General features: G+C 64.6%; 2 protein-coding genes across 6 annotated transcripts; one reads left to right on the top strand and one right to left on the bottom strand.

Annotated features, from left to right (window-relative positions):
- Positions 1 to 7,580: 7,580 nt before the first annotated feature.
- On the bottom strand, positions 7,581 to 13,275 carry KLF8 (KLF transcription factor 8). Of its 5 annotated transcripts, none has more exons than XM_071442781.1 (5): positions 13,126 to 13,275; positions 9,640 to 10,186; positions 8,917 to 9,043; positions 8,677 to 8,810; positions 7,581 to 8,509 (listed from the first exon to the last, which is right to left on the bottom strand). In XM_071442781.1, the coding sequence occupies exons 1-5, from the start codon at positions 13,150 to 13,152 to the stop codon at positions 8,328 to 8,330; spliced, it is 1,017 nt and encodes a 338-aa protein (XP_071298882.1). In that variant the 5' UTR covers positions 13,153 to 13,275; the 3' UTR covers positions 7,581 to 8,327. The 5 variants fall into 5 exon arrangements, with proteins under 5 accessions (XP_071298882.1, XP_071298883.1, XP_071298884.1 ...); XM_071442782.1 differs by having other exon boundaries at positions 8,917 to 9,019; XM_071442783.1 differs by lacking the exon at positions 13,126 to 13,275 and adding an exon at positions 11,001 to 11,079.
- On the top strand, positions 10,342 to 12,112 carry LOC139597484 (basic salivary proline-rich protein 3-like). The gene is made up of 3 exons (XM_071442927.1): positions 10,342 to 10,427; positions 10,557 to 11,703; positions 12,104 to 12,112. Exons 1-3 carry the CDS (start codon positions 10,342 to 10,344, stop codon positions 12,110 to 12,112), a joined length of 1,242 nt encoding a protein of 413 aa, XP_071299028.1.
- Positions 13,276 to 14,883: the final 1,608 nt, after the last annotated feature.

Below are 14,883 nucleotides of genomic sequence, written 5' to 3'. Positions count from 1 at the left end.
CACACAGAGCTCAGGACGATCCCACACCCCAGGATTTGATCCCCAATCCCAGCCCCAAGCCCTGCTCCCACAGAAAGCCCAGGAAGTTCCAGCAGTCCAGGATTTGATCCCCAATCCCAAACCTGTCGCAGTAAACATGCCAAATAAAAAACACACTACAACACAAACCCAAGCTGCATCACCAGCCATGCTCCAACAGAGTGCTCAGGAAACCCCAGGATTTAACCCCAATCCCAACCCCAAGTGGGTGCCCAGGAGCTCTGTCACCAGCCATGCTCCACATGGAGCTCAGGATGATCCCATACCCCAGGATTCAATCCCCAATCCCAACCCCAAACTCTGGCACCAGCCCTGCTCCCACACAGAGCCCAGGAAATTCCAGCACTCTGGGATTCAATCCCAATCCCTGAGTCCTTCCAGGAGCCTCATCAGCCACAGGGCCTGGCCAGCTCCAGCACCACCAGGATGGAGGGGTCAGTCCCAACCCTGAGGCCTGGAACATCCCCCAGCTGGGCCACTGTCCCCAGACTAACCCCCCTGCACTGAAACAAGGGGGATATTCCAGCTTTTTACACACATGGGCACTTTTCAATAAGAAAATGCCATTTTTGCATGAACGGGTTAATTTTGTATCAAAACTACTTTTGAGAGGAAATTCCTGTTTGCTCACACTTCTGATTCCCGGGGAGAAAAAGTGAAGAATAAAAAATAAAAAGGAAGGATCAAAAATAAAAGGGACAAACCCTGAAGGAAAAGAAAAGCAACAGTTGGAAAACACAGACAGGTAGGAGGGCACAGGGTTCTATGGAGACACCAGGCAACTGTGTTTGGGTTTCACTTCTGGAAAGGAAGGAGTGTAAAGATCCAGAGATAAAGGGAATAAAAATTACCTTTCTGGCAAAGAACTGGGGGAAAAAAAAAGCAAAAAACAAAAAAAAAGCCATTCTGCTCCAGATAATCCAGCCCCGAGTGTCCCCAACCCCTCCCCAAAGAAGAGCCTGCATCCTCCCCCTCTCTGTGTTCATCCATCCCAAAACAGCCCCAGATTCCTCACTTCCCTGTGTGTCCCAGGCAGGATCCCACACAGGCAGGGATGCTGCTGTCACCACCTTGGGGACATCCCAGCAGCTCCAGGGGAGCCCAGGAGCAGGGGAAGGAAGTGTGGGGACCGAGGCTGCTCTACCCCCCTGGGCAAAGGGAGAGCAGCTGCAGTGCTGCCAGGGCAGGGCAGTGCCTGTTCATGGCATTCCTGCCACTCCAGGGCCTTCACATGGGACCTGTGACCACTCAGAGCAGGAGCCACAGCAGAGGTTTGGTGTCACAGCTGCCACCCCACTCCAGGGACCAAAACCATCAGCTGGGGGGCTGAGCATCCTGGAGAGCAGAGCTTGTGAGCCGTTGGGAGAGCAAACACAGGAACAGCTCCGGCCTTGCAGGGTTTTGTTTTCCAGGGAAGCTGTGCTGCTGCTGGCACTCTCACCAGGGCTCCCAGGGGATGCCAGGGACAGGGGGATGTGTCACCAGCCCTGCAGGACCACACGGGGACAGGAGGAAGTTTGTAGTGAGGGTGGTGAGGGTGCCCAGAGCAGCTGGGGCTGCCCCTGGATCCCTGGCAGTGCCCAAGGCCTGGCTGGACATTGAGGTTTGGAGCAGGAAGATTATGAGGGGATGTTAAAATTAGGGCTCATTTGTGTCCTTTTTAATCTAAGGGTATTATTAGTTGTTTTGTGACTAGGTTGATAAATCATAGCTGGAGGGTTGAGAATCGGTAATTCATCGATTGTCTAGGGAGGGTAGTAAGAGAGCTGGGAATGTTATTGAGATAAGAATTAGTGGGATTCCCAGGAAGGATGGGCTTGAAAATTGGTCGAAGAAGCTTAAGTGGGACGGTGGAAGGTGTGCCTGCCATGGCAGGGGTGGGATGGGATGAGCTTTAAGGTCCTGTCAGCCTAAACCATTCCATGATTCCATTATAAAACCAAAAGTGCTCCCTTTCTCTCCATCCCACGCGTAGCCGGGTGAATCCCAGGAGCAGGGCTCACTGCCGGCTGCTCCTGCCCAGCAGGGAGCAATCCACGATTTCCAAAGGTGGAGGGAGCTGCCCCTCCTGGCAGGGATGGGCCAAAGGCAGGCAGTGCCCTTATCTGCCCCGGGAGAGCGGCCTTGGGTCCCTCTCTGCCCCCGGCCCTTTGCCCGGGGGCGCCGCCGGTCCCGTTGTGTCCCCACGTGCCACCCGCGATGGCGCAGAGATAAGGGCGGCTCCCGTGACCCGGCCACCAACGCGCTCCCTCCCGACCTTCCTCGCGTTTCCCTCCCTCATCGCACACAGAATTCCCTTCTGAAAAGCCGACACCGAGAGGCTGGAGGGGCTTTGGGAAGGGAGATCCTGTGCAGGGAGGGATGGAGCTGAGAGGGGGTCCCAACCCAGGGGCTGAGGCTGCTGGGGAGATCTGGGGAGCCAGCCCCGGATCCCGGATCCCGGCACTCCGGGTCCATGGGAATGGTGAGGAAGGACAGCCAGGCCCTCCTCCCTCTCACAAGGGAGCAGGAGGCAGGTGAAGCCCCGGATTACAGAGACTTGAGCTAAAAGGCAAGAAAGGCACTGAATTTTGAGGAAACCTGGATCAGGCTGGGAAGCAAACCTCGGCTCCCACTCTTCAAATGATCCCAGGCACAGGCAGAGGCAGCCCCAGCCTGTCCCCAGCATCCCCACAGCCACCCTGACACCTCAGCACTGGGCTGGCTCCCCAAGGGACCCCCCAGAGCCCCACTCAGGTCCCCCCCTCACACCTCAGCACTGGGCTGGCTCCCCAAGGGACCCCCGAGAGCCCCACTCAGGTCCCCCCCTCACACCTCAGCACTGGGCTGGCTCCCCAAGGGACACCCGAAAGCCCCACTCAGGTCCCACCCTCACACCTCAGCACTGGGCTGGCTCCCCAAGGGACCCCCGAGAGCCCCACTCAGGTCCCACCCTCACACCACAGACTGGGCTGGCTCCCCAAGGGACACCTCAGAGCCCCACTCAGGTCCCACCCTCACACCACAGACTGGGCTGGCTCCCCAAGGGACCCCTGAGAGCCCCACTCAGGCTCCCCCTCACACCTCAGCACTGGGCTGGCTCCCCAAGGGACACCCGAAAGCCCCACTCAGGTCCCACCCTCACACCACAGACTGGGCTGGCTCCCCAAGGGACCCCCGAGAGCCCCACTCAGGTCCCACCCTCACACCTCAGCACTGGGCTGGCTCCCCAAGGGACACCTCAGAGCCCCACTCAGGCTCCTCCTCACACCTCAGCACTGGGCTGGCTCCCCAAGGGACCCCCGAGAGCCCCACTCGGGTCCCAGCCAGGAGGGGAAGGGGCCCGGCCCTGCCTGGGGGTCCCTGGCCCATTTTCCCTCCTGCAGCAGCTCTTCCCTCCCTGCTGTCCCCCGAACCCCCCGGGCTCCCCGGAGCACCCACCTGTCTCGGGGCCGTGGTGGCCAAGCCCAGCCCGCTCTGGCTGTGCCTCCCTGGGCCGAGGCCGCCGCGGGCTCCCCGTGGCCAGGCCCTGCTCGCCTGTCCCCACGGCCGGCACACAAAGCTCTGCAGAGCTGCCCGAGCAGCCCCGCGCCTCCCCCGCTCCCCCACCGAAACCCAAAACCACCTATTTTTGTCTTTTCCTTTCTCCTCCTCGGGAGGTTTCCAGCCATCAAATGCTTCCCGGGAGCCCTTCAAAGGAAAAGCGGCCGCCCCGTCCCATCCACTTGCTAAACCAGTCTGAGCAGTGCCGGCCGGGCGGGCGGGCGGAGAGGCCCCGGCACCCCCGACAGGGACAGGGACAGGGACAAGGAGCCGTCCGCAGGGACCGCGGAGATCCCAGAGCCAGGGCACCGCCACCCCATTGTCCCCCGGGACACGGGGGGACACTGGCCCGCAGGACCCCCCAGAGGGCTGCAGAACCCCTCCCAGTCACTGCTCCTTGGGGATTGCTAAATTCTTCTGCCAGCCATGGAAAAGTGCAGGCAGGGAATGGGGAAAGAGCCCAGAGGAGATGGGGAGACCCCAGTACCCCCAGCCAGGCAGTGGGGGAGCACTGGGAGGCAGTGAGATGGAGCAGGTGTTCCTGGGAGAGGAGGAGGAAGGTGAGGAAGCAGAAGGGCCTGAGGCTGAGCTGGGTTTCCAGGACAAAAATTCAGGGTGCAAAGAAGATGATATCTGCCTTTTTCCCCCCCAAACCCCAGCCTTGGACCTTTGCCAAGCCTGGAAAACAACCGGGAGGGTTTTCTGGGCTCCCACCAAGCACTGAAGAATTCCCAGGGCACATGGAGCTGGATGTGCCCCTCATGCCACAGCAAAGCCACTGCCAGAGGGACTTTGCTGAGGCTCAGGGACCACCTGTGCCCAGAACGGGGGTGGCACAGCCCTCCCTGGGGGTCACCCTGCCCTTGGCACATACTGCAGGACAGGCCCAGGTGACAGGGATGGGACAGGTCAAGGTGAGAGCCAGGGGGGAAAGTGCTTGTGGCTGTGGAAGGGCTCAGACAACTCCAGGACAGCACAGGGAGCAGCTGGAGGCCCCATGCTGAGCTGAAATGGGCCCAGGGATGTGGGTGAGGATCTCAAGTGGGGCTGCTCAGAGCAATTAAAAGCCTCCAGGGCCTCACCCAGGAGAGGCAGCTGGGGGGAAGCCCAGCCTGGAGCACCGGGATGGCGGGGCCAGCCCCTGGGGAGGGGGTGGCACCTGCTCCTGTGTGGCAGGACCTGCTCCAGCATCTGCTCCAGCCGCAGGGTGATGCCCATGCACTGCTGTCTCTCTGTCCCGGGCGTTTGGCACAGGACCCTGTGTGACCCCACACCTCTGCAGCTCCTCCCAACACCGGGGGGCTGTCCCCCCATTCCCCTGTGCCAGCAGTCCCTGCCAAGGCACTCGGAGCTGAGGAGCTGCAGCCCGAGCAGCGGAAGGCTTTGATGCCCCCATGCTTGCAGAACTCCGAGGTGCAGCCTTCCCACGGGCATTTTTGGGGCTCCTCAGCCGTGCCGGGGGAGCACCGGGGGATCAGCGGTGCCACGGCGGCCCCCGGGCGCTCGGGGAAGCTCCCACAGAACGGGAATCCCTCGGCTCCTCCCCGGCCGTGGCTCAGCGCGGGCCGCTGGCGCCACCGGGTGCCCGAGCGCTGCCACCGGGTCCCAGCAACGCGCCCGGCCGGGTTTGGGGTGCGAGCAGCGCCCACCGGGACCGCCCCAGCAGCCCCAGGCACTGCCGGGGTCCCAGCCCCACACACGGACTGCGGGGCCCTGGGGATGCTCAGGAGGGGGGGCACCCCATGACCAACCTGGGCAATGAAGGACAGGAGGGTCCTCCGAGCATGGCTTTGCCTACCAGCACCCCAAAAAGGGCGAGCACAGAGCCTAAGTGCCCCAAAGTGCCACCCTGCACCTTAACACAGGGTGACAGCACCCCCAAAGAGCGTCCTGTCCCCCTAAAGAGCGCCCTGTCCCCCAAAGGGCGCCCTGTCCCCCTAAAGGGCACCTGTCCCCCTAAAGAGCGCCCTGTCCCCCAAAGGGCGCCCTGTCCCCCTAAAGAGTGCCCTGTCCCCCAAAGAGCGCCCTGTCCCCCTAAAGGGCACCTGTCCCCCTAAAGGGCACCTGTCCCCCTAAAGAGTGCCCTGTCCCCCTAAAGAGTGCCCTGTCCCCCAAAGGGCACCTCCCGAGAGCCCCCCCGTGCCCCCAGAGGAAGCCCCCAGCCCTGACACACACTGCCAGCACCCTGTGCCCTCAAGGGACGCCCAGGCTCTGGCTGGGGGCGCCCCCAGTGACACCCCCGAGGTGCCCACAGGTGCGTGCAGGGGAACCCGGGGGTCCCGGGGCTGACGAGGAGCCGGTTTGGGCAGGGGTCCCCGTGGCACCTCATGCCGGGAGCCCCACGCGTGTCCCGGGAGGGGTTGGGGGTCCCACTTGTCCCCCAGTTGTCCCCCGGTCCCGCTGGCCGTGCTGTGGGTGGGGCCGGGCCGGGCCCTTTAAGAAGCTCCAGCCTCGACCGAGCCCAAGGTGGCGCCACGAGGCTCTTCAAAAGGTGACAGAATTCCCAAATCCTCTAAAAGTAGGATTTTTTCATTTCTGTAAGGAGTATTTTTTATCATTTCTTTGTAATTTTCTTCCCTGGAATGGGACATTTTTCATGCAAAATCCCCAAAAAGCTTCAATTGAAGAATTTAGAGATTTTTTCCTTAGTATTCCTTAGAGTCCTATATGTGGGTTTTCATCAGGATGAATGATGAAAACCCAGATTTTCAATCTTTCATCATTTCAGGATGATGAAGAGAACTGGGATGAGGCTGGAGCCCTGTGGCACTGCAGTAATGACAGGTGCCAGGCTGCTGTCACCCCACTCTGTCATCCTCGGTGCCCAAGCCTGGAGCCAGTTGCTGCCCATCCCATGTGTGCATCCAGCTGCAGCCCTGACATTTTGTCCAGAAGGACCCTGGGAGAAACAGGATCAAAAGCTTTGCTGGAGTCCAAAAAGATTCCATCTCTTGGCTGTCCTTGACCAGCCAGGTGGGATACCCTGTTGTGGAAGGAAATCAGGCTGGACAAGCAGGACTTTCCCCTTATGGAGCTGTGACCAATGACTGTTGTCTTCCCATACCTCCCAGAATCATCTTTTCCATGATTTTACTGGGCACTGAAGTGAGACTGACAGGCCTGTGGGTTCCAGGGTCCTCCTTCTTGCCCTTCTGGAAAATCAGGACAACAGTCCCAGTTTCCAGCCAGCTGGGACCTGCTGGAGTCCCAAGACCATTCAAAATCATCAAGAGAGGCCTTGTGATGGAATCAGCAACTCTTGGAGGATTCTCAGATGAATCCCACCAGGTCCCAAAGGGATTTGGAGGGATCCAGCTGGAGCAGGAGATCCTGCACAAGTTCATTCAAGATCATTCCTGCAGTCCTGCTCATCCAGTTCAGGGCACTGGGACTCCCTTGGTCCATCCTCTGGACACAGAATGCCTTGAACAGCTCTGCCTTGTCCCTGTCCCCTGTGGGAGGTGACATCCTCACCCCGACCAGGCCAATCCATGCTATTCCTACAGTGCCTCTTGCCATTAATAGGTTTGAACAGGCATTCCCCACCTGGCAGCTTTCCTGCCCAGGCCTGCAGGGTGGGGTGGCTGTGCCAGGGGCAGCCCCAGCACTTGCCCAGTGCCCAGCCAGACTCTCCCTCAGGCTGTGGGGTCAGGGACCACCTCAGGGCAGGGACAAGCTCTGCCCATGGCACACCCTGGCTGGTGGGTGGGAAGCTGAGGAAATGCACTTTCCCAAGCAGCTGTGAGTTGTTTTCAGGGGCCACAGGTCCCTGAAGTGCCCCCCCAGCCTTTCCTTACACCAGTTCCCCCATCCCCACACAGCCAGAGCAAAAGCACCAGCTCAGAGGGAGTCTGGGAACTCCCCACAGGGACTGCCCTGAGCATGGGAGGTGTCATGGTCCCCATCACCCTTCCCACCACCCAACAGCTCTCAGCATCCAACCCCAAATCCTGACACCCTCCCAGCAACCAGGGGGGTTGGCTGGAGGGGGGGGGTGAAGAAACACTCCTCAAAAACCATTATTAAAAAGCAAAGCGTGTGGCCACAGCCGCTGGTTTAACTTAGAAACACTTCAAGTGGCCCAGAGTCTTCCAAAAAACCCGAGAGCTGCTGGCCCTCGTCCCCCCCACCCTCTCCCACCCCCTCGTAGAATTCCATAAAAGAAAAGTTCCATGTTCCACAAAGTTTCCCTTTGTGTGGTGGTGATAGTCTTGTTTGTGGGTCACTGTTGGGTTGTTTCCCCCTTTCTTGATTCCTCTTTTCCTCCTGGCTCTCTGCACACCCAGCACTTCCCATGAAGCCCAGCACGTGCTGAGGGACACACAGAGAGGTGATGTCCCTTCTCCTGCTGGGACAGTCTGGGGATGGAGCAGGAATGGCCATCAGCTCCTCCACGGGGCCCATCACCCCTTGCCCCTGTCCTTGCCACGGCTCCCAGGCGCAGGGAGGGGCAGGGAGCACACGGGGGACAACAACGGGCAGGAGGCTGAAGAGCCAGAGGCAGCTGCTGGGTGAATTCCAGGTGAGGAGTCAAGGAGCCTCCAGGCGAGGACAAACGCAGGAATAAAAACAGCTGGGGACAAGAGAGAAGGGGCAGCAGTCCAGAATCCATTGTTTGCCGTCCCATGCCGTGCCGGCGGGGCTCCTGCAGCGGGCACGGCTCGGCCCCGGCGCTCCGCAGTCCCCGCCCCGCCCCGCAGGAGCCGCGGGGTGTGGATGGATGGAGGGAGGGAGGCGCTGCCGGCCCCCAGCGCGGCGGGCACCGCTCACATCATGACGTGCCGCCGGCGGTGCAGGGCCAGGTGGTCGGAGCGGGAGAAGCTGCGGTCGCAGTCCGAGCAGCGGAAGGGTTTGATGCCCGTGTGCTTGCGGAAGTGCCGGGTGAGCTCGTCCGAGCGGGCGAATTTCCAGGTGCAGCCTTCCCACGTGCATTTGTAGGGCTTCTCGCCTGCGCGGGGGAGCACCGAGGGGTCAGCGCTGCCACAACAACGGGCCCCCAGAGCCCTCACAGAAATTCCCAACGGGGAAGCCCTCAGCACCCCCACCCAGCACTCCCAAAGGGCCACAGCACCATCCCATGGGGAATCCAGGGTCACCAATCCCAGCTCTCTCTACCTGTGTGTATCCTCCGGTGGGCTTTGAGGTGGGAGCTTTTGGTGTAGACCTTATTGCAGCCCTCGAAGTCGCACTGGTGGATGCGCCGCTTCTTCAGGTCCGGGGAATCGGCCCTGGGCCCCCGCGCCGCCGGCCTGCCGGGAGCAGGGAGAGCTGGAGCCATGGCCCCACGGCCCACGGGGGGCTCAGGGGGGCTCAGGGCCATCAAGGGTGGGGAGGCACAGGCAGGAGGACACTCACTCTCTCGGTAGGTCCTGGAAAGGCGCTGGGCCGCTCTCGGAGGCGCTGTCCTCGCTGTCGCTGTTCATGTCCATGGGGTACACGGAGCCAGGGTCCATTTTCACTGGAGGGGTCCGGGAAAGAAAAGCTTTAGGGCACAAAGAGGCAAGGGGTGAGGACAGAACAGAGACGTCCCCAAAGCACCCAGCCCACATCAGGGTGCAGCCTTCCCCCTGCTCCTGCAGTGCTCCTGGCACAGCCTGTCCCTACAGAGAATCAAATCCAACTGGGTAGATGGAGAACCGCCAAAGGGAGGAAACAACTTGGGGGCACCACTTTTGGCTGCCTGCTCCTGCCCAGAGCAGGGCAGATCCAGGTCCCCCACCCTGGTTAAGGTGGGAAGCTGGGAATGTCCTGGGAAAGGGGATTGTGGGGGGCACAGAGAGCAGCTGAGCTGAAACCAGAGCTGCTGGCAGCAGGCAGCCAGTGGGAAGGGCAGGGCAGGCTGCCAGCGGCAGGATGGGTGGAGAACAGGCAGTGCCATGCCCTGTGCGTCCCTGCCCTCCCCATGTCCCCTGGGGGGCACAGGCTGGGGGCTGAGAGGCTTTGTATGAGAGTGGCACACGGCAGTGGCAGGGACACTCCACAGTGAAAAATGAGATTCCCCGCGAGGCTGCCCCTCCACGAGGCAGGACAGACACCCTCCACCCCCCAGATTCCAGCATTCTCCCCAGGTGCCCTTACCAGACCCAGCGTTCTTGCCGTCCCCCCCGATGAGGGGCACGGTAATGGCGGTGACGCCGTCCGTGGGCACGGTGGTGTAGACGACGGGGAGGGACTGCACCACCACGGGGATGGTCTGCAGGTTTCCCATCTTGCTGGGCAGGTTGACAGAGGGGATGGTGTGGATGACGTGGAGGATCTGCTGCCCGCCGCTGCCCTGCGTGGAGGCCAGGATGGAGCCGGGTGAGAGGACAGCCGGGATGGCCGAGGTGGAGCTGAGACCGGAGGGCGGGATGGACACGGTGCTGGGAGCGGGAAGCGGGGGAGCCACCAGCATGGGGGAAGACTGGACCGAGGTGGAGGGCGGTGGCGGCGGGGCCGAGGCCGGAGCCACCTTGGATTTATTGAGGGAGAGATCGACGGGCTCGGCCTGGGGCTGGCTGCAGTCGCTGGCCAGCAGCTCCTCGGGGGGCTCCGTCTTGATGTCGGCCAGCAGCACCGGGGGGTCGAGGGGGCCCTCAGCCAGCAGCGCCGACGAGCTCATGGCGGGCGTCGCCTTCCCCTGGCCCTGCAAGAGACCCGCAGCCCGTGAGGAGCCGGGGAAACTGAGGCACGGGGCGGGGGCGAAGGGTTTTTTTTAACGGGCTCTCACCAACCAACCGACCGGGGCGGCGCCTCGGGGCGGCTCCGGCGGGGCGTGGGGCCACCCGGGGGTCGCCGGGCATGGCGGGGCCGGGCCCGCCCGTCCCTCACGGACCCGCCCGGCCCCTCACGGCGGCGGCCGCGCGCGCCGAGGGCGGGAACCGCAGGCCCCGCCCCCCCGCCCGCGCCTTTGTGCCGGGCCGGCCCCGCCCCCCGCGGGCGGGGCGGGGCGGGGGCGTGGCCCGCGCGCGGGGCGGTGGCGGCCCCGCCCCGCTCCTTCCCCCCGCGCCTTAAAGGGACCGCGCCCCCCCGGCCCGCGCGCCCCCGCCCGGGGTCACTCACGCACTGACCCGCGGGGCTCCCACGCGTGTCCGCCGCGCCCGCAGCTCCCCCCCGCCGCCCGCAGCACCATCTCCCGGGCCTCGCCGGCCGAGGTGCGAACGGCCCCGCGGCTCCACCTGGGCTCCGCCGCGGGTGGAGCTTCTTAAAGGGCCCGGCCCGGCCCCCGCGGGAGGCACCGGGCACGGCCCCACCCGCGGCACGGCCGGCGCTGCGCCCCCGCGGGACCGCGACACGACCGAGGAACGAGCGGGACCCCCGGCCCCACCGCACCCCGCGCTGGGTCCCGGGGCACGCGTGGGGACAAGCGGTACGGGGGAACCCCCGGCCGAACGAGCTCCTCGTCACCCCCCGCGCTGCCCCGGCACCCCCCGGCGCTGCCCCGGGCCCCCCGCACGTACCTGCCCACGCAGGGACCGTCCCCGCCCGCGGAGCCCCCACGCACCGGCCTCGCGCGGCGGCCCCGCCCCGCCACACCCAGCGCCGCGCCCCGCGCACACGGCCCGGCCCCGCCCGGGGGGGGCGGCGGCTACAGCGCACCCCCGGCACCGGCACCGAGCCCGAGCACCGGCACCGAACACTCCCGATACCGGCACCGAGCCCGAGCACCGAACACTCCCGATACCGGCACCGAGCCCGAGCACCGGCACCGAACACTCCCGATACCGGCACCGAGCCCGAGCACCGGCGCCGAACCCCACCGGCACCGCTACAGGGTCCTCAGCGCCGGCACCGAGTCCAAGGCACGGGCATGGAGCCCCCGCTCACACACGGAACCCCGAATTCACCGTGCCCATAGAACCGGGTTCCCCCAAAGCGCCTCCACGCTCAGGGCAGGGATCCCCCGCGAACCCCCGCACCCAGCCAGGGACCCCCCCCAAGAGACGCACAGAGGCACGGAACCCCCGAACAGAGCCCCCCACGAATCACCCCCAGGTACAACCGGGAGCCCCCCAAACACACTCCAAAAAGAGCCAGAGAGACCCCCCCCGTCCCCAGAACCCGCCTCGTCACCTGGGGACCCCCAACACACAGAGCCCCCCCCCAAACAGCCCCAAACAACCCCAAACAGAGACACAGACCCCCCCCAGTACCCACATATTGGCGGGACCCCCCAACACACTCAGCCAGGGACCCCCACCAAACACCCCCATAAGCAGCCAAGGACCCCCAAAGCATCCTCCTCACACGCTCACAAACTACCAGCGCCCCCAAAAACCTCCACTCTCAGGGAGGGACCTCCATAGACCCCCCCCTCAAACCCAGGGACCCCCAAAACACCCCCCAACAAGGAGAGACACCCGTCAAACGCCCCATGCTCAGTCAGGGACCCCCTCCAAATCCCCAGGTCCCCATAGCACCCTCTCCAGCCAGACACCCCCAAAAACACACCAGGGGACACCCCCAGACAAACACACAACTGCCCCCCGCACCTGGGGACCTCAGTGTCCCCCCAGAGCCCCCCAGGACTAGCCCCTCACACCAGGAGGGTCCCCACAAACAGGTTCATTGAGGGGGACTGCAAAAGGGACCCTGTCCTCCCCTGGGGGACCCTCCCTTACCCAAATTTGGGAGTCCCTTGTACCCCAAAGCACCGCGGGGGTAGGGGGTGCAGGATGGGGCAGCTGAGTGGGCAGGGGGGGGCTCATTGCACCCCAAATTCCTGCACTGCTGACCCTCCCCCCCTTTATGGGTGAGCTGAATTCCTCCGTCCTCAGCCCGGTGCACCCCAAAGCCAGCCAGGGGTGCGGGGTGGGGGCTCGGGCCCCCCCCCTCAAACCCACATATCGGGGGGCGCTGTGCACCCCTCCCAACGCTTTATGTCCCTCATACCCCGGCAATAATTAGTGCCCCCCGTTTTTATGCCTAAACAGCTTAAGGAGGCATTTCGGGTGACCTTGGGCGGGGGGGTGAGCGTGGGAAAACGCCTTCCACGGGCCCCCCCCCCACCGCTTTGTCCCCTCCGTGTCCCCACCCCCTCCCCCCGCTGCGTGTCCCCCACCCGTGGGCGTGGGGGGGTCACACCCCGCCGCCGCCGCCACACCCCCCCGTGGAATTTCCTCCGCGCTCCACCCTCCGCCGGCGGCCGCTGGGGACACGGCGGGGGCGGGGGGGGCACGGAGGGAACACAGAGCGGGGACCCCCGTGTGGGGGGGGGGAGGGCGAGGGGCACGGGGGGCTGGAGCCCAAGCGGGGCCTGTCCCTTTAAGAGCAAAGGGCGTGGGAGGGGAGGGCAGGGCGGGGCCGCTGTGACCTCCCGGCCGCGGGGGGGCGCCCTGCCCGGAAGCGCGCGCGGCGCACGGGGGGGGGGAAGGGACACCCCACGCGCGACCCCCTCGTGAGGGGCGAGGGGGGAGGGGAGGCCTGAGGGGGCGCGGGGGGCGGGGCCGTCCCCCTCCATCCCTCCCTCCCTCCCTCCCGTCCCCTCCCTCCCCGTTCCCCCCGCCCGACCCCGCGCTCCCATTCCCCCCCCCCCCAGCCCCCTCAGGCCCCACGCGCGCCCCCCGCGCCCCCGGCCCCACGCACCGTCCCCCGCGCCTCCTCCGAGCGCATCCCCGGCCGCCGCCGCCGCCGCTGCCCCCGGGGCGGTGCCGGGTGGGGCGGGGTGGGGCCCCCACGGGCGGGGAGGGGCCGCGTGGGGCGGAGCTCCCCTCCCCCACCCTCTTTTTTTTGGGGTGGGGGTGCCCCGCCCTTGAGATTACATCATCGGCAGCCAATGGGCGGCTCCCCTCGCATCCGGCGTTGCCATGGGAACGCGCAGGATTTGGGGGAGGGGGGGTGGACCCCAACTTGTTCCCACCCCCCCACACGGAGTGCACCCCAAAACCCGGGGGGGGCGGTGCTGGAGGGCTCAGCCCGGGGGAGCTCGTGGCACTGATGAGGGGGAGCAGGGACCCCCCCCCCCCATTGGGGGTTTGGGGTTCTCCTGCACCTCCACCCACAGGCGCTGGAGCACCCCCAAACCCGAACACCCAGGGGTGCCCTGGGGGCGCTGCCTGCACTGCCCCTGTCCCGCACAGGTGAACCCCCAGGTATGTGGGGCACCCCCTCAGCGCCCCGGGGGGGTCTCCCAGGGTGACAGGGTCCTGCCAGAGCTGGGGGAGCCCCTCCCGGGGCTGCAGCCGCGGAGGGGTCTGGGGGTCCCCTGGCCCCTTCCTGGGGGCCCTGGGGTGGAAGTGCCAGTGGGAATCCACCCCCATGCTCCCTGAACCCCAACGGTTTTCCAGCCCTCATCCCAAGGGACCTGGCTGCTCTCAGCACTGTGTCCCCAACCACAGGGTGTCCCTAGCCTCGGGGTGTCCCCAGCCTCGGGGTGTCCCCAGCCTGCTCTGCATTTGCCAGGCTGGGTTAATCACCCCATGTCCCCCCAAATGCAGGACCCCCACCCCCAGCCCTGACCCAGATCATCCCCAGGGATGGGAAATCCTGCAGATGGGGACTCAGCCAGGTGTCCCCTGCTCACCATGTCCCTGCCAGGGGTGACTCCAGGAGCAGGTCATGGCCACCAAGGCGGTGACCTTGGTGCACACAGAGCTCATCCAGGGGTGTGGAGGGACCCCCGTGACCCCCACTTCTGCCAAGCCACCCCACCATACACAAACAGCACCAAACCGACTTCATTTTGGCAAAAACCCCTCTCCCTCCTCAGGAAACACCAGGGAGGCCCCGGGACAGGCTCAGGCAGGGACCCTCCCTCAGCCAACCTCCCCTGGGGAGCTTTTGGGGACCCTGCACCCAAAGCACCCCCACCCCGATGTCACTGAGCTGAAGGACCAGCAGCAGGCACAGGTGACCTCCCAAAAACACAGAAGAAAGGGGGGAGCAGTGCAGGGGTTCCACCCAAGGCTCCCTCTCCTGCTCCCCAGGGATGCTTTGGGCAGGAGGGGCAGGGAATGGTGCAGAGGCTCCTCACGAGGTGCCCACAAGGCCCAGCTCAGCAGTGACAGTCCAGGGTGACTTTGGAGACTCTGTGACCCCCTGGATGGGTTGGAGGAGCTGGTTCCAGCTGGAGAGCAGCGTGTGGCCACCACAGCCCCATGTCCTCCCCCCCAGCACCTCCTGGGGACAATTCTGTGCCACTAAGGAGGAAAAACAAGTCGAAGCATCCCCAGGAAGACCCTCAGGAATTGTTGACCCTACACAGCTCATCCTGGGGGAAACAGCCTGGGCAGACCCCACTGGAGCCATCCATGCTCCAAGGCAAGAAATAAATGGTCAAAAAATCTGGAAGTAGCTCCAAGGCAGCCCCAGGGAGCAGAACCTGTCCCAGGGAACTCACCCTGG

The sequence above is a fragment of the Agelaius tricolor genome, unplaced genomic scaffold, assembly GCF_023055355.1.
Source record: "Agelaius tricolor isolate 1412-34295 unplaced genomic scaffold, bAgeTri1.0.p SCAF_17, whole genome shotgun sequence".
In the NCBI taxonomy this organism is placed as follows: domain Eukaryota; kingdom Metazoa; phylum Chordata; class Aves; order Passeriformes; family Icteridae; genus Agelaius; species Agelaius tricolor.
This window is presented reverse-complemented; position numbering and strand designations above follow the sequence as displayed.